This window comes from Salvelinus alpinus, chromosome 2 (genome assembly GCF_045679555.1).
Source record: "Salvelinus alpinus chromosome 2, SLU_Salpinus.1, whole genome shotgun sequence".
NCBI lineage: Eukaryota > Metazoa > Chordata > Actinopteri > Salmoniformes > Salmonidae > Salvelinus > Salvelinus alpinus.
Window position 1 is genome coordinate 50,050,718 of NC_092087.1, and position 26,824 is coordinate 50,077,541.

Genomic DNA, 26,824 nt, shown 5'->3' on the forward strand with positions numbered 1-26,824 from the left:
TATTTGAGTTGAACTATAATACAGTAGAAGTCGGAAGTATACATACATCTTGGCCCAATACATTTAAACTCAGTTTCACAATTCCTGACATTTAATCCGAGTAAAATACCCTGTCTTCGGTCTGTTTGGATCACCACTTTATTTTAAGAATGTGAAGTGTCAGAATAATAATAGAGAGAACGATTTCAGCTTTTATTTTTTTCATCACAATCGAAGTGGGTAAGAAGTTTACATACACTCAATTAGTATTTAGTAGCAATGCCTTTAAATTGTTTAACTTGGGTCAAATGTTTTGGGTAGCCTTCCAAAAGCTTCCCACAATAAGTTGGGTGAATTTTGGCCCATTCCTCCTGACAGAGCTGGTGTAACTGAGTCAGGTTTGTAAGCCTCCTTGCTCGCAGACGCTTTTTCAGTTCTGCCCACAAATGTTCTTTTGGATTGAGGTCAGGGCTTTGTGACGGCCACTCCAATACCTTGACTTTTGTCCTTAAGCCAGTTTGCCACAACTTTGGAAGTATGCTTGGAGTCATTGTCCATTTGGAAGACCCATTTGCGACCAAGCTTTAACTTCCTGACTGATGTTTTGAGATGTTGCTTCAATATATCCACATAATTTTCCTACCTCATGATGACATCTATTTTGTGAAGTGCACCAGTCCCTCCTGCAGCAAAGCACCCCTACAACATGATTCTGCCACCTCTGTGCTTCACGGTTGGGATGGTGTTCTTCGGCTTGCAAGAATCCCCCTTTTTCCTCCAAACATAACGATGGTAATTATGGCCAAACAGTTCTATTTTTGTTTCATCAGACCAGAGGACATTTCTCCAAAATGTACGATTTTTGTCCCCATGTGCAGTTGCAAACCGTAGTCTGGGTTATGTCGATATAGGACTCGTTTTACTGTGGATGAAGATACTTTTGTATCTGTTTCCTCCAGCATCTTCACAAGGTCATTTGCTGTTGTTATGGTATTGATTTGCACTTTTCGCACCAAAGTACGTTCATCTCTAGGAGACAGAACGCGTCTCCTTCCTGAGCGGTTTGATGGCTGCGTGGTCCCATGGTGTTTATACTTGCGTACTATTGTTTGTACAGATGAATATGGTACCTTCAGGCATTTGGAAATTACTCCCAAGGATGTGGAGGTCTGTGGAGGTCTACAATTATTTTTTGTGAGGTCTTGGCTGATTTCTTTTGATTTTCCCAATGAGGCAATGAGGTTGAAGGTAGGCCTTGAAATACATCCACAGGTACACCTCCAATTGACTCAAATTATGTCAATTAGCCTATCAGAAGCTTCTGAGGCCATGACATCCTTTTCTGGAATTTTCCAAGCTGTTTAAAGGCACAGTCAACTTAGTGTATGTAAACGTTTGACCCACTGGAATTGTGATATAGTGAATTATAAGTGAAATAATCTGTCTGTAAACAATTGTTGGAAAAAGTAGATGTCCTAACCGACTTGCCAAAACTTTAGTTTGTTAACAAGAAATGTGTGGAGTTGTTTAAAAACAAGTTTTAATGACTCCAACCTAAGTGTATGTAAACTTCTGACTTCAACTGTATGTAGGAAATGTATTATTGACATTAACACCAATCAGACACTAGCCTGGGTGCCAGTCTTTTAATGCTCTCTTGCCAACTCCTTATGAAATTGTGTAAACATGGAGTTGCCAAGAGAGTAGAAACAGACTGGCACCCAGGCTAAACAGACTATTACATATTATTTGTAAATAATAAAGATCCTTGAGACAAACTGTTATTTGAAAAGCTTTAATAATGAACATTGCTGTGTGCAACTTGCCTTCAACACTATCATGCAGTCAATTTCAACAAAGATTATAGAAAAGGTAGGAAAACGGTGTTAAACAAAAATGTATGTGTGCAAATGTATGTATGTATATGTGTACAAAACAAAACATTATGAACACCTGCTCTTTCCATGACAAAGACTGACCAGGTGAATTCAGGTGAAAGCTATGATCCCTTATTGATGTCACTTGTTATTAAATCCACTTCAAGCATTGTAGATGAAGGGGAGGAGACAGATTAAAGAGGGATTTTTAAGCCTTGAGACAATTGAGACATCGATTGGGAAAGACAAAATATTTACGTGCCTTTCAGCGGAGTATGATAGTAGGTGCCAGGCGCACCTGTTTGTGTCAAGAACTGCAACGCTGCTGGGTTTTTCATGCTCAACAGTTTCACGTGTGTATCAAGAATGGTCCACCACCCAAAGGACAGCCATCCAACTTGACACAACTGTGGGAAGCCTTGGAGTCAGCATCCCTGTGGAACGCTTTCAACACCTTGTAGAGTCCATAACGCTAGTTAGTAACTTACTCCAAACTGTGGGGAGAGTGTTCTTAATGTTTTGTACAGTCAATGTATGTATGTACACTTTGTACATTAAGTTTTCAACTTGCCAAGCAACACTATCATGCACTCAATTTCTAAAGGAAAATCACCGAAATCTCCAAAAAATCACAGAAAAATCACAAAAATCTTTTTTTTTTAATTGAATGTAAAAATATGTTTGTGTGTCTCTATGTGTGTGTGTGTGTGTGTGTGTGCGTGCGTGTATGTTTGTAGGTATGCACAGTGATTTAGCACACTGTCAAGGAAAAGTCTTCATTGCTCTGGTCCACCCTCCTGCTTCTCTTTGGAACAGCTGAAAAGACAGATGTACTGTGTACATGTCATATTCACATACACCTTTAGCTTAAACGACATGTACACAAATCACATTGATTTACTATTTTACTTAGCCTTGCTACAGCCCAAATCATCATACATTACAATCTACACATTACTATTTCCTACTGGCTTATAGGAAGTGATTGACATGTAAACTGACCTATAGGGCATTGATGGGAGAAGACATAGTGTATAATTACTCCACAGGTAGCCAGTAGAACCAACACAGTGAGGATGTGACGCCACAGGAAATCAAGTGGCTCTGATGGAGAGAGAGGAGAGGGATCCAGAGAGGGATATCTTTATGATATATGTACTGTAGAATTCAGTAAAATGCTACTTCATTGATTTAGGGATATACACTGAGTATACCAAACATTAGGAACAGCTTCCTTAAATATTGAGTTGCACCTCCCCCACCCCATTTTGCCGTCGGAACAGCCTCAATTCGTCGAGGAATAGACTTTACAAGGTGTCGAAAGCATTCCACAGGGATGTTGGCCCATGTTGACTTCAATTTCCACATTTGTGTCAAGTTGGCTGGATGTCCTTTCGGTGGTGGACATTTCTTGATACCAGTGGAAGCTGCTGAGGGGAGGACGGCTCATTATATTGGCTTAAATGGTATACCTGATACTATTCCATTCATTCCACAGAAGACATTACCACGAGCCCGTCATCCCAAATTAAGGTGCCATCAACCTCCTGTGCTTGATACACATGGGAAACTGTAGATTGTGGAAAATCCATCTTTAGCCTTTCGAGGTAGATTTAACAAGTACTTGCCTCGAAGCGAGCATAAAAGGCATTTAGCTCGTCTGGTAGGCCCTCGTCACTGGGCAGCTCGCGGCTGGATTTCCCTTTGTAGTCTGTAAAAGTTTTCAAGCCCTGCCACATCCGACGAGCGTCAGAGCCGGTGTAGTAGGATTCAATCTTAATCATGTATTGACGCTTTGACTGTTTAATGGTTTGTCTGAGGGCGTTGCAGGATTTCTTATAAGCGTCCGGATTAGTGTCCCGCTCCTTGAAAGCGGCAGCTATAGCCTTTAGCTCGATGCGGATGTTGCCTGTAATTCCATGGCTTCTGGTTGGGATATCAACGTACAGTCACTTTGGGGGTGAAGTTGTTGATGCACTTTTGATGAAGCCAATGACAGAGGTGGTATACTCCTCAATGCCTTTGAAGGAATCCCGGAACATAGTCTGTGCTAGCAAAACAGACCTGTACCATAGCATCCACGTCATCTGACCACTTCCGTATTATCCGAGTCACTGGTAATTCCTGCTTTAGTTTTTGCTTGTAAGCAGTTATCAGGAGGATAGAATTATTGTCAGATTTACCAAATGGAGGGCGAGGGAGAGCTTAGTATGCGTCTCTGTGTGTGGAGTAAAGGTGGTTTAGAGTTTTTTTCCTCTGGTTGCATGTGACATGCTGGTCTTAGTGCCAGCATCGGTTTGTGGTGGTAAATAGACAGCTACGAATAATATAAATGAGAACTCTCTTGGTAGATAGTGTGGTCTACAGCTTATCATGAGGTCCTCTATGACAGGCGAGCAATACCTGGAGACTTCTTTAATATTAGACATCGGTCACCAGCTGTTATTGACAAATAGATACACACCCCCGCCCCTCGTCTTACCAAACGTAGCTTCTCTGTCCTGCCGATGCGGAGAACCCAGCCAGCTCTATATTATCCGTGTTGTCATTCAGCCACGACTCGGTAAAAGATAATATAATACAGTTTTTAAGCTCCAGTTGGTAGGACAGTCTTAATCGAAGATCATCCATTTTATTTTTTCCAATTATTGCGTTTGGCCAATAGAACAGATGGTAGCAGAGGTTTACTCACTCGCCTACGAATTCTCAGAAGGCAGCCCGATCTCTGCCCCCTTTTTCTCCGTCTTTTCTTCACGCAAATGACAGGGATTTGAGCCTGTTCTCGAGAAAGCAGTATATAGTTCACTTCGGATTCGTTAAAGACAAAATCTTTGTCCAGTTCGAGGTGAGAAATCATTGTTATGATATCCAGAAGTTCTTTACAGACAATGTGAAAAAACGAACAAAATAGCACAGCTCGTTAGGAGCCCGTAAAACAGCAGCCATCCCCTCCGGCGGCATAATAACATTATCCCATTCTTCTGCAGAGAAGAATGGGAGAAACTCCCCAAATCCAGGTGTGCCAAGCTTGTAGCGTCATACCCAAGACGATTCGATGCTGTTATCGCCGCCAAAGATACTTCAACAAAGTACTTTGTAAAGGGTCTGAATACTTTTGTAAATATGATATTTCAGTTTATTTTTATTTTGATTATTAGCAAAAATGTCTAAAAACCTTTTGTTGCTTTGTCATTATGGGTTATTGTATGTAGATTGATGTGTGTCAAAAATGATTTCATGCATTTAAAAATAAGGCTGTAACATAACAAAATTTGGAAAAAGTCAAGGTGTCTGAATACCGAAGGCACAAAATGTTGGGAATGACAGCGCTGGAAATTAACATTGGATTGTTCATGGAGCTAACCAAGGAGCTACAGTATAAGATCATTCTAAATGTAACTATACAAGTGTTACACATTTTGTACTTGTTGTCAGAGAGAATCACCAGCAGCTTCTACTGTCCTGTTAAACCACAATGCTGTAAATGATCCTTACCTATCCCCATTGGAGTCAGTGTGGGGTCAGTGGTGTTTCCTGTAGAGATCTCAGAGGTTATGACGAGTGGTGCAGTTGATTCAGTAGAATGAGGAGTCAGGATGACAAGAAAGGTTTCTGAAATGAGAACAATATCAATGGATATTATCTTATTTTGAGTTGTTGATTCCTTTAAAATCTGTGGTTTGAGTTGATTCATTAATTATGAATGTTTCATATTTATACTCAAGATTACTAATAAGTATAGGGTTGACGTGTTGTGTACTTACAATTGGATATTTGCAATAAAAATGAAAATTGTCTCTAGAGGACCAACAAACCTGTTGTAGAATTCACTGTTGTCCTAGGATAATGTTAATAATTTGATCACAACAACAGTGTTCTGTTAAAAATCATAATGAAACAAAGGTAAACATGTGTAACAGCTGTATAAATGTGTGGCCTACCTGCTACAGAAGGTGTCTTTATAGTTGTTGGATCACTGATGTGAACTCCCACCAGATCTGAAACCATTTGGGATTGAAATGTGGAATTTAGTTTGTTGGTCAGAATTAACATAGTCATACTAAGAAGATGCTAAAATCAATGTGAGTTAGATCATGAAGACCTGCAGCACTGATAGATTTCTTTAGATAATGACTCACGTGTAAAGCTGTACCCATCACTGCGTGGAGAGAGAGCGTTTGGTCCAGAGTTCACTCTGTAGTCACAGCTCACCTCCTTACTCCTCACTGACTGTAGACTTCTGATCAGATCACTCTCAGTTACAAGGAATCTACAGAACCCCTGATTGGAAGCTGAGAGGGGTTTTCTCTTCTTGATCTTTGCTGTGAAGGATGGCTGACTCTCCTCTCCAACATACAGGTTACAGGTGGTGTCAGGACTGACGGATCCACGAATCAAACAGATGATGTTGAAGTACCCATCAAAATTGACTGTAATGTCTGGTTTTGGATCTGTTAGGAAAGGACAGAGACTCCTTTTTACATCACTCTATTTGAATGTAATGTACATGTCACAAGTGACACTGACTCTTACTAAACTTGAGCCTGCCATTCTCTTTATAGTACGTATCAGCATGTCTTATTTGATATCATGCCTATTTATGAGTGCCATTTAATCATGTGTGCTGTGTCTTTATGTAACAGTTTAACTTTTGTCCGTCCCCTCGCCCCGACCCGGGCGCGATTTAACAAGTGCTTGCCTCGAAGCGAGCATAAAAGGCATTTAGCTGGTCTGGTAGACCCTCGTCACTGGGCAGCTCGCGGCTGGATTTCCCTTTGTAGTCTGTAAAAGTTTTCAAGCCCTGCCACATCCGACGAGAGTCAGAGCCAGTGTAGTAGGATTCAATCTTAATCATTTATTGACGCTTTGACTGTTTAATGGTTTGTCTGAGGGCGTTGCGGGATTTCTTATAAGCGTCCGGATTAGTGTCCTGCTCCTTGAAAGCGGCAGCTATAGCCTTTAGCTCGATACGGATGTTGCCTGTAAATCCAATGCTTCTGGTTGGGATATCAACGTACAGTCACTTTGGGGGTGAAGTCGTTGATGCACTTTTTGATGAAGCCAATGACATAGGTGGTATACTCCTCAATGCCTTTGAAGGAATCCTGGAACATAGTCTGTGCTAGCAAAACAGACCTGTACCATAGCATCCACGTCATCTGACCACTTCTGTATTACCCGAGTCACTGGTACTTCCTGCTTTAGTTTTTGCTTGTAAGCAGGAATCAGGAGGATATAATTATTGTCGAGGGCGAGGGAGATTTTTTTATGCGTCTCTGTGTGTGGAGTAAAGGTGGTTTAGAGATTTTTTCCTCTGGTTGCACGTGACATGCTGGTCTTAGTGCCAGCATCGGTTTGTGGTGGTAAATAGACAGCTACGAATAATATAAATGAGAACACTCTTGGAAGATAGTGTGGTCTACAGCTTATCATGAGGTCCTCTATCTCAGGCGAGCAATACCTGGAGACTTCTTTAATATTAGACATCGGTCACCAGCTGTTATTGACAAATAGATACACAGCCCCGCCCCTCGTCGTACCAGACGTAGCTTCTCTGTCCTGCCAATGCGGAGAACCTAGCCAGCTCTATATTATCCGTGTTGTCATTCAGCCACGACTCGGTAAAAGATAATATAATACCGTTTTTAATCTCCAGTTGGTAGGACAGTCTTAATCGCAGATCATCCATTTTATTTTCCAATTATTGCGTTTGGCCAATAGAACAGATGGTAGCAGAGATTTACTCACTCGCCTACGAATTTTCAGAAGGCAGCCCGATCTCTGCCCCCTTTTCCTCCGTCTTTTCTTCACACGAATGACAGAGATTTGAGCCTGTTCTCGAGAAAGCAGTATATCGTTCACTTCGGATTCGTTAAAGACAAAATCTTTGTCCAGTTCGAGGTGAGAAATCACTGTTATGATATCCAGAAGTTCTTTACAGACAATGTGAAAAAACGAACAAAATAGCACAGCTCGTTAGGAGCCCGTAAAACAGCAGCCATCCCCTCCGGCGGCATAATAACATTATCCCATTCTTCTGCAGAGAAGAATGGAAGAAACTCCCCAAATCCAGGTGTGCCAAGCTTGTAGCGTCATACCCAAGACGATTCGATGCTGTTATCGCCGCCAAAGATACTTCAACAAAGTACTGTGTAAAGGGTCTGAATACTTTTGTAAATATGATATTTCAGTTTATTTTTATTTTGATTATTAGCAAAAATGTCTAAAAACCTTTTGTTGCTTTGTCATTATGGGTTATTGTATGTAGATTGATGTGTGTCAAAAATTATTTAATGCATTTAAAAATAAGGCTGTAACATAACAAAATTTCATGGTGTCTGAATAACGAAGGCACTGAATGCTGGGAATGACAGCGCTGGAAATTATTATTGGATTGTTTATGGAGCTAACCAAGGAGCTACAGTATAAGATCATTCTAAAAGTAACTTTACAAGTGTTACACATTTTGTACTTGTTGTCAGAGAGAATCACCAGCAGCTTCTATTGTCCTGTTAAACCACAATGCTGTAAATGATCCTTACCTATCCCCATTGGAGTCAGTGTGGGGTCAGTGGTGTTTCCTGTAGAGATCTCAGAGGTTATGATGAGTGGTGCAGTTGAGTCAGTAGAATGAGGATTCAGAATGACAAGTAAGGTTTGGGATTGAAATGTGGAATTTAGTTTGTTGGTCAGAATTAACATAGTCATACTAAGAAGATGCTAAAATAAAAGTGAGTCAGATCATGAAGACCTGCAGCCCTGATAGATTTCTTTATATAATGACTCACTTGCCAAGCTGTACCCATCACTGCGTGGAGAGAGAGAGTTTGGTCCTGAGCTCACTCTGTAGTCACAGCTCACCTCCTTACGCCTCACTGACTGTAGACGACTGATCAGATCACTATGTTTTGGAGTGAATATACAGAACTGCTGTCCGGATGCTGAGGTGTTTTTTCTCTTCTTGATCTTTGCTGTGAAGGATGGCTGACTCTCCTCTCCAACATACAGGTTACAGGTGGTGTCAGGACTGACTGATCCAGGAATAAAACAGATGATGGTGAAGTCCTCATCAAGATTGACTGTAATCACTGGTTTTGGATCTGTTAGGAACGTACAGAGACTCCTTTTTACATCACTCTATTTGAATGTAATGTACATGTCACAAGTGACACTGAATCTTACTAAACTTGAGCCTGCCATTCTTTTTATATGAGTTAACAGCATGTCTTATTTGATATCATTCCTATTTATGAGTGCCATTTAATCATGTGTGCTGTGTGTTTACAACGATTGCCTTTCACTTAATTCCTTACATTCTCACGTGTGAAATTAATTGCATGGACTATATTTCTTGCACGGGGGACTGGCCTGACGCAGCTGCGAGAGGCTACACCCAACTCTACCACACAGCCGGATCGGGAATCAACTGCTGTGTTAGTTTGGCCCGTTGCTTCTAGTTAGCCTACAGCCCTAAATCCCAGCCTTTTTATATATAGGACTGTAGTGATACTGTGTATTACTGTGTAAAGCTGAGTTTATAAAAAACCTTTGATTGTACTTTGGCCTGTCTCTGTGGTTGTTTGCCGTGGAATCTTAAAACTCTACTTTTGACATATACATTTCAAATATTATATGGATTTCTTGTCTTCACAACAGCTATTTTGAAATGACATTGGATGAGATTGTGATTTAAACAGAATCATTCAAGACAATCTGAATAATAATTTCTTACAAAAAATTGTAACAGAGACAGATCCCCTGTGCATCCATGGATAGTGAGGTTCTACTGTGTAAAAACATCTCAGTTTGATCTCAGCAGATGAACTTTGACCTGCCCACGAGAGCAGTTCAGTCCCCGTGAGTGAACTCGTACAGGGTGAGGGTTTAGGATCTCTCCCCTCTGTGTAGAAGTAACACTGATCTACAGAGACAGATGGAGGAGTCTGACAGCTCAGCTGAACTGAGTCTCTCTCTCTGATGACTTTAGAACGGCAGGGGCTGCAGGTAGCCTAGTGGTTAGGCCAGTATCAAAAGGTTCCTAGATCGAATCCCTGAGCTGACAATGTAAAAATCTGTCAATCTGGCCCTGAACAAGGCAGTTAACCCACTGTTCCTAGGCCGTCATTGTAAATAAGAATTTGTTCTTAACTGACTTAACTAGTTAAAAATAAACTGACTGTCAGACTCGGAGGAGGTGGGTCCGTGAATAGAGTGTATTACTGTGTAGAGTGTCTCTTTGAATGTTGCATTTAAAAACATTACTGGTTATCAATACATACTAACAACATGGAAAATCCATAAATAAAATGTTCAACTATATCAGTATTTATGATTGTACAAAGTACAGAAAATTCTATCATTATGTGAAATGAAGACGTTTAGGAAATAAGACATTATAAGATCTCATTTTCAGAACGAGCATAATTAATATAACAGTGACGTGTATAATTTTATAAACCACCTACTTACCCTGAACAGTGACTGAGACAGGGTCACTTAAAGGAGATGTGTGAGACTTCCATACAGTGTAGTAACACGTCACTTTGACCACAGCTGGAAATGTTGGACCAGACCTCTTGAGCAGCTCAGTTCCTGTTATTGTCTGCGTACACGATGAGTCTGGAAGAATCTTCTCCCCCTCAATGTAGAAGTAACAGTGAGACACAGGGAGAGATGGAGGAGTCTCACAACTCAGCAGAACTGATTCTGTCTCTCTGATGACTGTAGAACTCACTGTCAGCTGAGGAATGTCTGTGAGAATAGAGGAATGTAGCATTTAGCATTTAGTGGTTTTGAGAAATGTACTGATAGCCTAGTCCCTCCTTGTTATTTCAGACTTAAGGATCTTGAGTCCATTAACTCATGCAGCGACAGTATGGGAAATGAAGGAGATATAATATATTGCTTGATTGCTTCATCTAATAGCTAATGACAACACACAGTATGATAACATATCCCAAGAGGAACATGGTAATGATGGCACAACAGTACATTGTTTACAAACATTCAAATAGTCTTCTTACCCTGAATTGTGACTGTTGAAGGCTCACTGTATATGGATCTAATTTGTGAACCTGTAGCACTGTACTGACATTGTATTTTGACCTCAGCTGGTGAACTCTGACCTGTCCACTTCACCAGTAGTGTTCCTGTGAGTGTCTGATGACAGGGTGATGGTAGGGTGAATTCTACTTGCCCAGACATTTTGAAGTAACACTCAGAGACAGATGGAGGAGTCTGACAGTTCAGCTGAACAGAGTCTCTCTCTTTGATGACTGCAGGAATCACTGTCAGACTGGGCCGAGGAAGATCTGTGAGATCAGAGGGATGATGGAGTGTCTTTTTTAATTGAATTATAAATTCATTTTCAATGTTTACCTACTCATACAGATAATGTACAACTTAATATTATATACGTTTGGAAGAGAAAAACAATTAAGACACTGTTGTCTATTTAAGAAATAAACAATGAGAACCTGTGCCAGGAACAGCCCTTAGGAGGGAATTATCACACAATAATCTTCAGCTTCGATGGGTTTTTGTAAAACGGTTGCCAACATAAAAACAAAAGATTAAGGACACGTTTTCATTAAAGACGTTATTGAAATGAGCATTTTTTATTTATTTCATCCTTCCACCAGAACATATGCGCCTCATTTTCAAACATTCCTATATGGGCACAGCCGAACAACGGAAGTCATGGATTCGACTTCCGCTTTAATACCTACTGCAGCACGCCGGTGGCAAACTTGCCAGCGAAAATTATTTAAAAGAGTCAAATTATAGAGATAAGTCAAGTAAACAAGTATAAGTTTAGTTTTATATTTATTTCATTCAGGTTCGCTAATGTTAGCTAAACTTATTAGTAGCCTAGGCTAGTTGTGTTTTGAAAATAACGTTAGTTGTGTTGTGTCAGAGTTAAAGCCAGCGCCATCCAAGCCAATAACTATAATGATAAACTATAGGCTACATTACTATAAAATGTTAGTGAGCATCCATACTAGAGAAAAATGTATAGTTTATCGATCTACAGTCCTACACCTGTCAATCAGCTGATCAACGCATCCTACTGCACGCTGTCTATTAATAAGGTGGTAACAAAAGACCATTCATGAGGTCTCTAACACACAGATACTGGTTCAGACCATTCAGTGCTTTCAAGGTGTGTTCATTGTCAGTGACAACTGAACCCTGCTTGGGTAGAGCCGAAAGAACGAACCCTGCTCGGGTAGAGCCGAAAGAATGAACCCTGCTCGGGTAGAGCCGAAAGAACGAACCCTGCTCGGGTAGAGCCGAAAGAACGAACCCTGCTCGGGTAGAGCCGAAAGAACGAACCCTGCTCGGGTAGAGCCGAAAGAACGAACCCTGCTCGGGTAGAGCCGAAAGAACGAACCCTGCTCGGGTAGAGCCGAAAGAACGAACCCTGCTCGGGTAGAGCCAAAAGAACGAACCCTGCTCGGGTAGAACCGAAAGAACGAACCCTGCTCGGGTAGAACCAAAAGAACGAACCCTGCTCGGGTAGAACCAAAAGAACGAACCCTGCTCGGGTAGAGCCAAAAGAACGAACCCTGCTCGGGTAGAACCGAAAGAACAAACCCTGCCTGGGTAGAGCCAAAACAACGAACCCTGCTCGGGTAGAGCCGAAAGAACGAACCCTGCTCGGGTAGAGCCGAAAGAACAAACCCTGCTCGGGTAGAACCAAAAGAACGAACCCTGCTCGGAAAGACCCAAATGAACATTGGCCACCAATTGGGAATAAACCGCTGTGACATATGGATGAATCTCTCTCTCTGATGACTGTAGAACTGACTGTCTGCCCGGCTCAGCGTATCTGCACCAGGCCTCCGGTGGCAGCCCCCCGTACCAGACTGTCTCTCCGTTTCCTCTCTACAGGTACTCCCATCTGTCCAGCGCCGCCTGAGTCTCCCTCCTGTCCAGCGCCGCCTGAGTCTCCCTCCTGTCCAGGCCGCCTGAGTCTCCCTCCTGTCCAGCGCCGCCTGAGTCTCCCTCCTGTCCAGCGCCGCCTGAACCGCCCGTCTGTCCAGCGCCGCCTGAGCCGCCTGTCTGTCCAGCGCCGTCTGAGCCACCCGTCTGTCCTGAGCCGCCAGAGCCGTCCGTCAGTCAGGAGCCGACAGAGCCGTCCATCAGTCAGGAGCCGCCAGAGCCGTCCGTCAGTCAGGAGCCGCCAGAGCCGTCCGTCAGTCAGGAGCTGCCAGAGCCGCCTTTCAGTCCGGAGCTGCCCTTCAGTCCGGAGCTGCCCTTCAGTCCGGAGCTGCCCTTCAGTCAGGAGCTGCCCTTCAGTCCGGAGCTGCCCTTCAGTCCGGAGCTGCCCTTCAGTCCGGAGCTGCCCTTCAGTCCGGAGCTGCCCTTCAGTCCTGGAGCTGCCCTTCAGTCCAGAGCTGCCCCTCAGTCCTGAGCTGCCCCTCAGTCCAGAGGCACACCTCAGTCCAGTGGGGCCCTTTATTCGGGTTCCCAGTCCAAGGTCGGCGGCAAGGGTCGCCGCTCCAAAGAGGTCACTGAAGCGGGCAATGACTATGGTGGAGTGGGGTCCACGTCCCGCGCCAGAGCCTCCACCCGCGGACAGATGCCCACCCAGACCCTCCCCTATAGGTTTAGGTTTTGCGGCGGGAGTCCGCACCTTGGGGGGGGGGGGGGGCTGTCTGGAGTGGGCATTCTATGTTGTATGTCTAGTTTGTCTGTTTCTGTGTTTGGTCTGATATGGTTCTCAATCAGAGGCAGGTGTCAGTCGTTGTCTCTGATTGGGAACCATATTTAGGTAGCCTGTTTTGTATTGTGGGTTGTGGGTGATTGTTCCTGTTACTGTGTCTTTGTGAATGTCACCATACGAGACTGTTACGTTTTCGTTCGTTTGTCCATTTATAGTTTTTTCTTTGTTTTCAAGTTTTCTAATTAAAATGGATAATCATCACGCTGCATTTTGGTCCTCCGATCCTTCTTACTACTCCTCCTCAGATGAGGAGGACAACGATCGTGACACTGGGGACCTTCGCCAAATCTTTTCAGTCTCCTGAGTCGGTCTTCACGTCTGTCTTGGTGTGTTTGGACCATGATTAGTTCGTTGGTGATGTGGACACCAAGAAACTTGAAACTCTCGACCCGCTCCACTAAAGCCTTGTCATTGTTAATGGGGGCCTCTCGTCAGCAAACTTAATGATGGTGTTGGAGTTATGTTTGGCCACACAGGTGTGGGTGCACAGGGAATACAGGAGGAGACTAAGTACACACCCTTTGAGGGGCCCCCGTGTTGAGGATCAGCGTCATAGACGTGTTGTTGCCTACCCTTACCACCTGGGGGCGACCCGTCAGGAAGTCCAGGATCCAGTTGCAGAAGGAGGTGTTTAGTCCCAGGGTCCTTAGCTTACTGATGAGCTTCTTGGGCACTATGGTTTGAATGCTGAGCTGTAGTCAGTGAACAGCATTCTCACACAGGTGTTCCTTTTGTCCAGGTGGGAAAGGGAAGAGCGGAATGCAATTGAGATTGCGTCATCTGTGAATCTCTTGGGGCGGTATGCGAATTGGAGTGGATCTAGGGTATCCAGGATGATGCTGTTGATGTGAGCCATGACCAGCCTTTCAAAGCACTTCTTGGCTACCGACGTGAGTGCTACGGGGCGGTAATCATTTAGGTAGGTTACCGTTTCTTCCTTTGGCACAGGGACTATGGTGGTCTGCTTGAAACATGTAGGTATTACAGACTCGGTCAGGGAGAGGTTGAAAATGTCAGTGAAGACACTTTCCAGTTGGTCCCCGCATGCTTTGAGTACACGTCCTGGTAATCCGTTTGCCTCCGCGGCTTTGTGAATGTTGACCTGTTTAAAGGTCTTGTTCACATCGGCTACCGTCATCACACGGCTAGCGTCATCACACAGTCATCCAGAACAGCTGGTGCTCTCGTGCATGCTTCAGTGTTGCTTGCCTCAAAGCGAGCATAAAAGACCCTTCCACATCCGACGAGTTTCAGAGCCAGTGGAGTAGGATTCAATCTTAATCCTGTACTGACACTTTGCTTGTTTGAAGGTTTGTCTGAGGATATAGTGGGATTTCTTATCAGCGTCCGGATTAGTGTCTCGCTCCTTGAAAGCGGCAGCTCTAGAATTTAGATCAATGCGGATGTTGCCTGTAATCCATGGCTTCTGGTTGGGATATGTACGTACGGTCACTGTGGGGACGATGTCGTCAATGCACTTATTGATGAAGCCGAGACTGAGGTGGTACACTCCTCAATGCCATTTGATGAATCCCGGATCATGTTACAGTCTGTGCTAGCAAAGCAGTCCGGTAGTGTAGCATCTGCGTCATCTGACCACTTCTGTTTTGAGCGAGTCATTGTTGCTTCATGCTTTAGTTTTTGCTTGTAAGCAGGAATCAGAAGGATATAATTACGGTCAGATTTGCCAAATGGAGGGTGGGGTAGAGCTTTGTATGCATCTCTGTTTGTGGAGTAAAGGTGATCTAGATTTTTTTCCTCTGGTTGCACTTGTGGCATGCTGGTAAAAACGTGGTAAAAAGGTTTTAAGTTTGGCTGCATTAAAGTCCCTGGCTACTCGGATTGTCGCTTCTGGATGAGCCTTTTCTTGTTGTTTTATAGCCTTATAGAGTTGGTTGAATGCGGTCTTAGTGACAGCATCGGTCTGTGGTTATAGTGGTGTGTGGTGGTAAATAGACGGCTATGAATAATATAGATGAGAACTGTCTTGGTACATAGTGTCATGACGTTGGCCTGGGGGTAGGTTTATGACAGTCATAAATACCTCTTTCCCCCTTTTTCCCTCTCCCTACTATACTGATGTGACATAAGAAAACCCCTTGGTTAACATAGAGATTCTGGGAACATCAGAAGTTGGGGGGAAATTAACTATATTCTGGTAATCCGACCAACTGAACATATGCGGTGGTACTTAAGGTATATTATGTCAGTTCGGTTGTCATCTGAGACATTCTCATCAATGATAGGATGACATAAACTCTACTGTGGAAAGTCTAAACATCAGAGGTATCGGATTCACATGGAATTGTTGTTTAATTCAAATGTTTGAATATGAAATTATTTCTGAAGAGATTAAATGTAATTCTAGCTTCCAAATGAGAGATTTGGGTTTTCATAAGTTTAGGCCTCTGCTCAACCAGTGGCCCGCCCCTGTGAAGAGATATGGGTAATAAACTTTTCAGACACACCCCTCTCCCTCCACTATATAAGCCATTGACAAAAATATAACTTCCTGTTCCGAGGATATGAGGGTGACGATCCCATGTCAAAATGGTTCAGATAAAACCACAGGACTAAGCCAACATCTGTCAGGATTTGGCCAGGATTGTTCATGTTTTGGTCACTAGATGCCCCCATTTATCTTTTTTGACCCTTTTGTTTTTTCCCTTGTTCCAGTTATTATTTGCACCTGTGCCTCATTTCCCTTGAAAGTATGTATACCCTTAGTGTTCCTCAGTTCTTTGCTCTGTGTTTGTATGTTAGCACCCAGCCCAAACCATGCTGTGATCATTTGTTTCTCTTGTTGGATTTTCTTGAGGTACTCTGGTTTTGTTCTTGTTTATTTTTGATAATTCTTTTGAGGTTTGTTTTTTCCCTGCTGTTGTTACCACTTTGTGGATTTTCCTTGTGTCTTAGAGGATATACATTTTTTCTCTTGGAAATTACTTTTGACGTTGTGGATTTTTAATTTTTGCCTGAAGATCTTTTCCTTTTTTCTTTATTAAACCACCGTCTTTGTACTGCTGTGTCTGCCTCATCTTCTGGGTTCTGCCGACTATTAGTGGCTCAGTTTACTAAGTGACTGTTTCTCACACCGGGTCCTGACAACATCAGCATGAGCTTTGGTTGTGAATGGTATGAACTTTGAACTCGTATTCACTACAGAAGTGATACCTCCTAGCCGTTGAGTTAGCAACAGCTGCTACAAACGCAGGTTAGGAAGGACAGTCAGAGTATCCCGTCTACTACACAACGACGTTACTACAACGTATCCAGTGACCACCAGAGACATTCTTCAAAGGACAGAGGACTCGGTTTGGCAACACGGTCTTCCATCTACCACCAACCTACTGAAGCGCAGCTCAGAGTAAATATTTATTGCATTTTCCTTTTCCAAATGGGCGGTAATTTAGAATGCATAAGATACTGTATTTACGATAGCACAGCTTCGCCTCTGTTCCAGTCTCCCGCTCTTTCACTAAAACCCAGCCCCCTTTCCTTTGTGTAACAAGCTGTCATATCTCTTCCGCCCGCTAGGGACGTTTTCCTTTATGACGGCAATTTCTAATCAAGTTATGATTTAATCGTGTATGTGTGATTCTGTGTGATTAGTTAGGTATTTAGTAAATAAATAATTAAACCCAATTTTGTATTGCTGATTCAACTTGTTAGCCAGGATTCTTGCAGATAACCAAGAATTTACAACTTTCAGAATATGAGATTGAAGTAAGATGACGATTGATGTTGACTGCTATTGATGTAAAATATTACTAAATCTTTAAGAGTTTATTCGGAAGATAACAGCTCTATAAATATTATTTCGTGGTGTCCCTCTCTAGTTAATTACATTTAATTATATTAATTTTAATTTTATAGAATAGCATGTCATAGCAATTAATCCGGCATAGCCAAAGACACGACAATAGTGTGGTATACAGCTTGTCATAAGGTACTCTACCTCAGGCAAGCAATACCTTGAGAATTCTTTAATATTAGACATCGCGCACCAGCTGTTATTGACAAATAGACACACACCCCCACCCCTCGTCTTACCAGACGTAGCTTCTCTGTTCTGCCGGTGCTTAGAAAATCCCGCCAGCTCTATATTATCTGTGTCGTCATTCAGCCACGACTCGGTGAAATATAAGATATTCCAGTTTTTAATGTATTGTTGTTAGGATAATCTTAATCATAAATCATCAATTTTATTTTCCAATGATTGCACGTTAGCCAATAGAGCGGAATGCAGTGGGAGTTTATTCGATCGTCTACGGATTCTCAGAAGTCAGCCTGACGTACGCCCCATTTTCTCCGCATTTTCTTCACGCAAATGACGGGGATTTGTGCCTGTTCCCGGGAAAACAGTATATCCTTCTTGTCTTACTCGTTAACCAATTGAGGATAATATGATTTCAAATTGTCTGCATTAATCACTTTTGTCTCCAAAGACATTTTATTTCATACATTGTATCGAACTGGTATAGAAGGAGGTATCACAAAGATGACAGAATAGACATAAATACAGTAGATTACTACTAACACAGTAACAGATACCTTGGACAGGCATGTAACATTAGCCAGGGGTCCACATGTAAAATATGTACTACCTTCTATGAGACGTATTTACAGTAACTTGATGAGTGATAATAAAGGACATCATGTGAGAAAGAGGGTATTTGTATGAAATGTGAGACATTGCTACACAAAGCCAGTGGTGTAGTGTCAGTGTGTCTGCAGAAGACTGTACAACCCATCCGGCTGGGCTGAGGTTGCTGGTATGTCGGGGATTGAGCTGTATACGTGGTACGTATCAGACTAGAGAAAAGAAACAGACAGTTTAACTTCAGTCCTTTGAAACTACAGTACTGTACATGTAATGTATTCTAAAACGATGTAAAATCAATCTGAAACTGAGAGTATTTCACAGTCACCAAACACAGTCGGTGATTCTGAACTTACATTGTCTTTTTCAGATGACTTTCCATTCTCTTCAACATGGCCTGTACAACACAGAGGGAGCCTGAGTTAGAGGTGTGTGTGTGTGTGTGTGTGTGTGTGTGTGTGTGTGTGTGTGTGTGTGTGTGTGTGTGTGTGTGTGTGTGTGTGTGTTTGTGTGTGTGTGTGTGTGTGTGTGTGTGTGTGTGTGTGTGTGTGTGTGTGTGTGTGTGTGTGTGTGTGTGTGTGTGTGTGTGTGTGTTGTGTCTGTGTGTGTGTGTGTGTGTGTGTGTGTGTGTGTGTGTGTGTGTGTGTGTGTGTGTGTGTGTGTGTGTGTGTGTGTGTGTGTGTGTGTGTGTGTGTGTGTGTGTGTGTGTGTGTGTGTGTGGGTGTGTGTGTGTGTGTGTGTGTGTGTGTGTGTGTGTGTGTGTGTGTGTGTGTGTGTGTGTGTGTGTGTGTGTGCGCACACGTAAGTGTAAGTGTGGTTGTGTGTGTTACTTTGCTATGCTTGCTCCTGACACAAACCACCCTGTAGACTTACAGCTCTGTTCTCACACTCTCAAGATGCTCTGACTAACACCTTATTTGATGTTTTAAGTTAGTTTAGTTGACATTGAGTAACAAAGTCAACCATTGTGCTGAGGGTCACAAATGAACATCCCAGGTGGGGAAGACAGGGACAGAAGACCTTCTGTTACAAACTCACCTGAGGGCAATAACGTGGACGGTACAGAGGTGATGAGAGAATAGATCCCAGCATCCTTTGAATCCAACATGCCTGCACTGCTCACAGCTCCCATCACCAAATCACCTACAACAGAAACAAAATTAAAATGAAATTAGAATATGTGTTTGTACATGCATGTGTGTAGTTGTGTTAGTAGTGTGTGCAGTGTTTGATGTATTTTGTTTGGAACATACATTGTCTGTGAACATTCTGTCTGGCTGTAGGTCTGTAGAACATAAAAGTATAAGAAGGTTGTGGTAAGAACATCTCATCATGGACAATACAGAACTAAAGGTTGATACAATCTGCATCATATTCACAAGGGGAATTCTTACCTCTGAGTATTGATTTTCTCTGAAAAACAAATTGGCTAAATTATTATAGTCAATACAGCCTACCCTGTACAATTTGACCGACATGAGTTGATAGATATAGCCTACCCTATACAATATCACCAAAAGGAGTTGATAGATTAACCCATGTCAACGGCACTTGGAAAATGTTGCATAATATTGTGTATAAAGAACCAGAAGTACTCACTGGTCCTCTTGCAGAGACAGACAGCTGTCAATCCCATCAGGAACAGGCCCACCCCAGAAGCCACACCCACTACTGCCTGCTGTATTTGCACAGCTGATTCTGTTTGATGACATTGGGAAGGTCATTAGCTTGTACTCCCAGGGTCAATTCGACATCTCAAGATTTGATCTCATAAAATGTGTCATTAAATTGTGAGGTTGCATGTCTCAGTTGCGTAAAAAAGACAGGTAGGCAGCTAGAGAAGGACACTTTCTGGACTGTTTGAATTCACAACAATGTCTGTGGAGCTTTGACCTAATGTGCACATGGAAGAGAGATACCCTTTATTAACAATTTAGGTTTGGGACCTCTCCTTGTTTGGATTTGCAAATCCAACAGTTGTATTGGAATGGGGCGGTGCTCGGGTCTGTGTATGACTGTCCAAGTGGATGTTTGAGTGAAAAAAACACATCGTCCCGACAACATCAAAATAGCCTTTCCAGAGTCTGAAGTCAGGAGGACTTCGAATTAGATGTCAGCCAGACTAATTAATGACTCCCTTACCTGTAAAGTTATATAGATCACTGTGTGGAGAGAGAGAGAGAAATCCTGTGTTCTCTCTGTAGTCACAGCTCACATCTCTCCTCTCCTGCAGACGACTGAACAGATTATTCTTAGACACACTGAAGTTACAGAGTAATCTCACGGATGACTTCCACCTCATCCTAATGGCCTGAGCCTCTTTGTAGGCCTGAGGCTGGTCTCCAGTGTACAGGTTACAGCTACTACCATCTCTGACAGACTCAGGAAGTACACAAGTAATGGTGATGCCATGAGAAGATTCGTCATTGATATCAATGTCTGGTTTCTGTAGTTCACCTGTGAGGAGAAAACAACTATACTGTTGATAGCATACATTGATTAATTTCATATAAAGCCAACATTATGATATAATGATGGATTTTATATGTGATTACAGTAACTCAAACTTACAGTATTCATTTGAACAATAATCTCCTACCAATAGTGACAGAAGCAGTGTCACTGTATGTTGATTGATAGTGAGTATCTATGGTGTAGAAACATATAAATGTGTATCTTTGAACGTTGCATTTAAAGAACATTCCAGGTCATCCATACATATAAACAGTATGGAAAATCCATAAATAAAATGTTCGACTATGTCAGTATTTATGTTTGTACAAAGTACAGTAAATCCTATCATTATGTGAAATGAAGATGTTTAGGAAACACAACATTATAGATCACATTTTCAAGAAGAGCATAATAAATATGGTATAACAATGTATTATGGTGTTTTATACTATAGATGTACTATATTATACTAATATATTATAGTGTGTTATATTGTATTATAAGTGTATGATTTTATAAACCACCTACTTACCCTGAACAGTGACTGAGACAGGGTCACTTAAAGGAGATGTGTGAGACTTCCCTACAGCATAGTAACACGTCAATTTGACCACAGCCGGAAATGTTGGACCTGCCCTCTTCAGCAGCTCTGTTCCTGTTATTGCCTGCATACAGGATGAGTCTGGAAGATTCTTCCCCCCCTCTATGTAGAAGTAACAGTGAGACACATGGAAAGATGCAGGAGTCTCACAACTCAGCTGAACTGAGTCTCCTTCGTTGATGACTGCAGAGCTCACTGTCAGTCTGGGAGGTGGGTCTGTGAGATCAGAGGGATGATGGTCCCTTTTCATTTAATTATAAATTCATTTTCAATGTTTAAGTACTCATAGATATTGTACCACTTGATATACGTTTGAAAAAGAAAAACAATTAAGTCACTGCTGTCTATTAGATGATAACAGTGCATCTTCAATAATGTAGTTTAGGTTAACACGATAACTTTGATTGATTGATGGTAAAATTATTTAGTAAAAATAGTTCGACAAAAAAAAGGTAAATAATTCCAGTTTAAAACACAATGATCTTGGTAATGACCTTGGGCTTCGATGTATTGGAAGGTGTCTGGAAATAACAAAATAGGTCTTGATCAGGAAAATGTGCCATTGTAAAAAATGTATAAACATGAGAGACAGGAACACTTTGCACAAGTTGGTGTCATTTACTACAATGGATCCATGGGCATGTAATCAAGCAGTAGTCATTCTGATCTGAACAAAATAATGATAGAAATACATCATAAAGATGATCAATGGAATAAGACACAATTATTACAGCCATGAGATTCAGAAATATATAAAGAGTTCCTGAAGTAAAATATTAAAAGAGGAGAGAGAATCCTGTAGCACTAACAGATGATGGAACTTGCAATGGAGGAATAACTCACCCAAAAGGAGGATGACCAGAAACAGATGACCAGCCATATCAGGGATGAATAACGCCATTTATCAGACGTCTACAGACTGTTAGTCCGACTTCACAGAAGATGGTGACTGTGTCAGAGAGGGTTGTTTGAATAGAGAAGTAGATGTGGAGCTTGTTCACAGGAAAACCACAGAGCGCAGAAACAAGTCTCATACGTAAAATGTGGCTAATATTGTAGAGGAACATTCAGAATAGTTTATCAGTCATTATTTTTGTTGTCTGTAGATATTTGCAAAGGAAAATAAGAATGAGCGTTTCTTCCCAGTTTCAGTCCATTTTTCTTCTGTTTGGTGCCTATTGAACACGACCCAGGAGTTGAAGGCCAACAGACATCACCAAAAGCAATCGAAGGAGTTAAAGACTTTCTGATTCAGAGTATGAGAAGCCTAATACAGGCTGACAGATTCAGTTTCTTTGTCATGTATAAGTTGCATTTGATTTATTGTATGATGTTGAAATGCAAACCTTTGGATGAAACAAAACAATGTGACCAATGGCAGATTTTTTAAATGTTCTTTACTTAACAATGGCGTTAAGTTTTTGTATTTAAGTTATTCTTGATGGATTTTTTAAAAATCAGTTTGGCTTATTGAATATGTCAGTTTGGGACTGTACTATTTGTAATAGTAAATGTTTTCTGCTGTACAGTAAAGATTTAGGAACAAGTTAAATGTGTGTCCAGCATGCTGAATGATTACTTGTGTGAACATGCGCTTATTTCCCATGATGCTCCAGTCCTCATACATGAATTGCCTCTGCATCGTGACAGTGTGAAGTTGTGTTTTAGAGTGGTGTACGTCTTCTCACCTATCGTTTCCCCCTAGTAGACAGCCTGTGCAGTGTTATGAGAGAGGCGGCATATTTTTGGGGTGTTGCGGGTGTAAATATGTGAAAAGAAGTGTGTGTGTGTGTGCATGCATATGTGTGTGTGTGTGTGTGTGTGTGTACTGTAGGTGTGTGTGTGCGCATGCATATGTGTGTATGTGTACTTTAGGTGTGTGTGTGCGCGAATGTGTATGTGTAAGAGATAAAGAAATAGTGAGAGAGAATCAGAACACTGTTGCAGGAAACCCCCTGAGAGAAAGAGAGAGAATGTTCTGTTCAGAATGGATACTGTGTTTAAAACCTACTGTAGGAGGCTGTCTCCAGTGCCCCGGACGTTTGCTATTGTATGTGCTGTATCAGAATATTACTATTGAGTGTTGGCCTGCTTGTTAATATTCATTCAATAAAGGTGACTTTCTTTCAGACTTGTATGCTGGCTGGTCTCTATGTAAATAGACTGTATGTCTGGTTATAAACTACACATGAAGAACTGAGAACACATGCATACTTTCACTATGTATCATAGCTATGATACCTCTCCTACAGTATTATAGCCACCTCTCGTCACCTAAGAAAACTGACCTGCCGGATGGTTGACCATGCTGTACAAATGTGCATTCATGGTACTGTATATAAAACAATTAATTGATCAGCATGTGGAATGTAAGTCATGATGTACTGTGTGACTGAGTAGTTACTGCGAATGAACAGTCTCCATTTTACTAATATACTGTATCTGTATAAATGTAAATGGACAACAGAAGACAAAGACATTTTTTTCACCCAGAATGACTAAGACGCTCATTTGACTTTTTGTCTTTGCTAGATGCTGTTTGGTCTCTCCAAGCTCAAGGTTAGTGAGATGTCCACACACTGTAGTTTTACAGTAGTTTTTCCATTTTAACTATTTTAGTTTCCTCATTAAATGAAATGTGCTAACAATATTTTAGTCAGTCACTTTCATCTGTTTAGTAAAAGGCTAGTTAACTTAATATGGAGATGTTATTCACTGTCTCTGTCTGTGGGTACAATGATATTGATTAAGGGAACATAAGACTTAGATAATATTGGAGATTTAACACATTGCCGTAGTGTGAAATATAATTTTCCTCTGATCTCACAGACCTTCCTCAGCCTAGTCTGACAGCGTGTCCTTCAGTCATCAGAGAGAGAGACTCAGTTCAGCAGAGCTGTCAGACTCCTACATCTGTCTCTGTAGCTCAGTGTTTCTTCTACACAGTAGGAAGAGTGAATTTACACTACCTTTACTCTGTAGACATACACTCACAGGAGCTCAGCTTCTCAGATGAACAGGTCACAGTTAACCTGCTGAGGTCAAAATACATTGTCAGTACAGTGCTAAATGTTAGCAGGTTAGATCCATATACAGTGAGCCTTCTACAGTCACAATTCAGGGTAAGAAGACTATCTGAATGTTTGTAAACAATGTACTGTTGTGCCATTTTACCATGTTCCTGTTGGGCTACTTTTTCATACTGTTTGTTGTAATGCTAGTTATCAAATTACTTCAATCTGCACGCAGGGACAAAAATAGTATCCATAAATTAATCTGACTCTATGTAAGCAGAAAAAGGGGAGGTGACATTTGGCCCAAAGACTTGCCTTTAACTTGCAAAGACAAAGGGTCGAGCTCCTTGTTCCGGTTCTGATCCTCGTTCGGTTCTCTTCTCTTAACACATATGGACTCAGTACATAAATAAAGCATCTGGCCAATTACACAAGACTTTATGTCACGCCCTGACCGTAGATTACTTTGTATGTTTCTATTTTTTGTTTGGTCAGGGTGTGATGTGGGTGGGCATTCTATGTTTGTATGTCTAGGGTTGGTATTTCTATGTTTTGGCCGGGTATGGTTCTTAATCAGGGACAGCTGTCTTTCGTTGTCTTTGATTGAGAACCATACTTAGGTATCCTGTTTTCCCACTGTTAGTTGTGGGTGGTTATTTTCTGTTTAGTGTTGGTTGCACCTTGCAGAACTGTTTCGGCTATTCTTTTTGTTATTTTGTATTCAGTGTTGAGTCAGTTAAGCGAATAAAGATGAATACGTACCCCGCTGCATTTTGGTCTGACGATTCCTCTTCTTCTTCCGATGAATGCCGTGACACTTTAGTTCTGGGTAAACTGAGATTGTCTGAAATTACAAGGAGAGATTAGTAAAACTCAACCACTAAAACAAATACAGCTGTCAAACACATGAAACCAAAAAGTCTAAGACAAATCTTTTACTCAGACAGCTAGTTTGTTGGTTTTGAAAATGTAATTGAAGCCATCTAATGATGCAAAATATCAGCTGTTAAAGACAAACAGCTACAGACAACAAAAATAACTATAAATTATTCTGAATGTTCCTCTGCAACGTTAGCCACACTTTCTGTATTAGACTGGTTTCTGCTATCTGTGGTTTTCCTGTGAACAAGCTCCACATCTACTTCTCTACTCAAACAACCCTCTCTGACACAGTCACCATCTTCTGTGAAGTCAGACTAACAGTCTGTAGACGTCTGATAAATGGCGTTATTCATCCCTGATATGGCTGGTCATCTGTCATCCTCCTTTTCGGTGAGTTATTCCTCCATTCCAAGTTCCATCATCTGTTAGTGCTACAGGATTCTCTCTCCTCTTTTAATATTTTACTTCAGGAACTCTTTATATATTTCTGAATCTCATTGCTGTAATAATTGTGTCTTATTCCATTGATCATCTTATTGATGTATTTTTCTGTATCATTATTTTGTTCAGATCAGAATGAATACTGCTTGATAACATGCCCATGGATCTAGTGTAGTATATGATACTTTACCAACTTGTGCAAAGTCTTCCTGTCTCTCATGTTTATTTATTATTTTGAATGGTACATTTTCCTGATCAAGACCTATTTTGTTTCTTCCAGACACCTTCCAATACATCGAAGCCCAAGGTCATTACCAAGGTCATTGTGAGTGTTTAAAACTGGAATCACTATTATTATTATTTTTTTTATTCTTGTGTAAATAGATACACAATGAACTTGTCTTGTATTGCTTCCCAGCAGGATTGGCTGTTAGTTCTACTTTGACCCCCAACACCCCAGTGAGACCAACTACCAATAGGCCCACTAAAAATGTTTGCAGTTTACATTTTTATGTTCACATTAATTCACTAAAGTTCTGACCGGTTTACTAATAGATCTTTTCATAGTTGCTTGTAATTTCAGTCCAGATTTGTGTACTTTTAGTCCATCTGATTTGTAGGTCGTGTGTAGTATACTTCTCCTTTCTGCTTAATTAATGACTTTCTTGTGTAATATGAGTTCTCATCTCACCAGGTTTGACCTCTCCTTTGACCCCCAGTACAGCTCTGAATCCTACATCAGGTGTGTTAGTCATCTTACCTGGTTAGCAGATGGAACCGAAGCAAATAGAATTGCTTTATGTTCTCCATGTCTTTATTTTCACAAATTTGCCTCATTACAAAAAAAGAGGTTGATACTTGATTAAAGTAAATAAACCCATTTATATATTTTTGTATAATTAGAATGACTTTCCTTGCACCAGGTTTGACTGTTAGTTCTACTTTGACCACTGACACTCCAAGTAAAGGTCTGGCCACTAGATTTTAGTTTAGTGTGTAATAAGTTGTGTTGTGTGGTAATTGTTAATAAAGGGTATCTCTCTTCCATGTGCACATGAGGTCAAAGCTCCACAGACATTGTTGTGAATTCAAACAGTCCAGAAAGTGTTCTAGGTACGCGTCCTTCTCTAGCTGCCTAACTGTCTTTTATACACAACTGAGACATGCAACCTCACAATTTAATGACACATTTTATGAGATCAAATCTTGAGATGTAGTATTGACCCTGGGAGTACAAGCTAATGA

The 26,824-nt window shown here is 41.4% G+C and overlaps 3 protein-coding genes and 2 long non-coding RNA genes across 11 annotated transcripts in view; 2 read left to right on the plus strand and 3 right to left on the minus strand.

Annotated features, from left to right (window-relative positions):
- LOC139564318 (mucin-2-like) overlaps positions 1-10,647 on the minus strand; it is a 31,230-nt gene extending 20,583 nt beyond the window's left edge. For 4 of the 5 annotated variants that reach the window (XM_071383789.1, XM_071383780.1, XM_071383772.1 and 1 more), the window contains exons 1-4: positions 10,326-10,647; positions 5,996-6,307; positions 5,798-5,854; positions 5,352-5,468 (exon numbers count right to left, since the gene is read on the minus strand). In XM_071383789.1, the coding sequence (XP_071239890.1) occupies positions 5,352-5,468; positions 5,798-5,854; positions 5,996-6,307; positions 10,326-10,632 (793 nt within the window). In that variant the 5' untranslated portion in view covers positions 10,633-10,647. Of the gene's footprint in view, positions 1-5,351; positions 5,469-5,797; positions 5,855-5,995; positions 6,308-8,398; positions 8,448-8,644; positions 8,805-10,325 lie in introns of those variants that run through there. The other variant, XM_071383796.1, reaches the window with a different exon arrangement.
- LOC139564372 (uncharacterized) overlaps positions 1-26,824 on the plus strand; it is a 68,818-nt gene that overhangs the window by 10,138 nt on the left and 31,856 nt on the right. The window lies entirely within an intron of this gene.
- On the minus strand, positions 1,759-5,330 carry LOC139564388 (uncharacterized). The gene is made up of 2 exons (XR_011672732.1): positions 2,859-5,330; positions 1,759-2,672 (listed from the first exon to the last, which is right to left on the minus strand). It is a non-coding gene; the product is annotated as an uncharacterized lncRNA (long non-coding RNA).
- LOC139564226 (uncharacterized) lies at positions 18,015-22,217 on the minus strand. Its single transcript, XM_071383567.1, has 10 exons — positions 22,086-22,217; positions 21,737-21,763; positions 21,174-21,458; positions 20,330-20,644; positions 19,787-19,885; positions 19,582-19,600; positions 19,441-19,472; positions 19,226-19,330; positions 18,544-18,584; positions 18,015-18,399 (listed from the first exon to the last, which is right to left on the minus strand). The coding sequence occupies exons 1-10, from the start codon at positions 22,141-22,143 to the stop codon at positions 18,307-18,309; spliced, it is 1,074 nt and encodes a 357-aa protein (XP_071239668.1). The 5' UTR covers positions 22,144-22,217; the 3' UTR covers positions 18,015-18,306.
- Positions 26,274-26,728, plus strand: LOC139551054 (uncharacterized). The gene is made up of 3 exons (XR_011670190.1): positions 26,274-26,321; positions 26,503-26,547; positions 26,639-26,728. It is a non-coding gene; the product is annotated as an uncharacterized lncRNA (long non-coding RNA).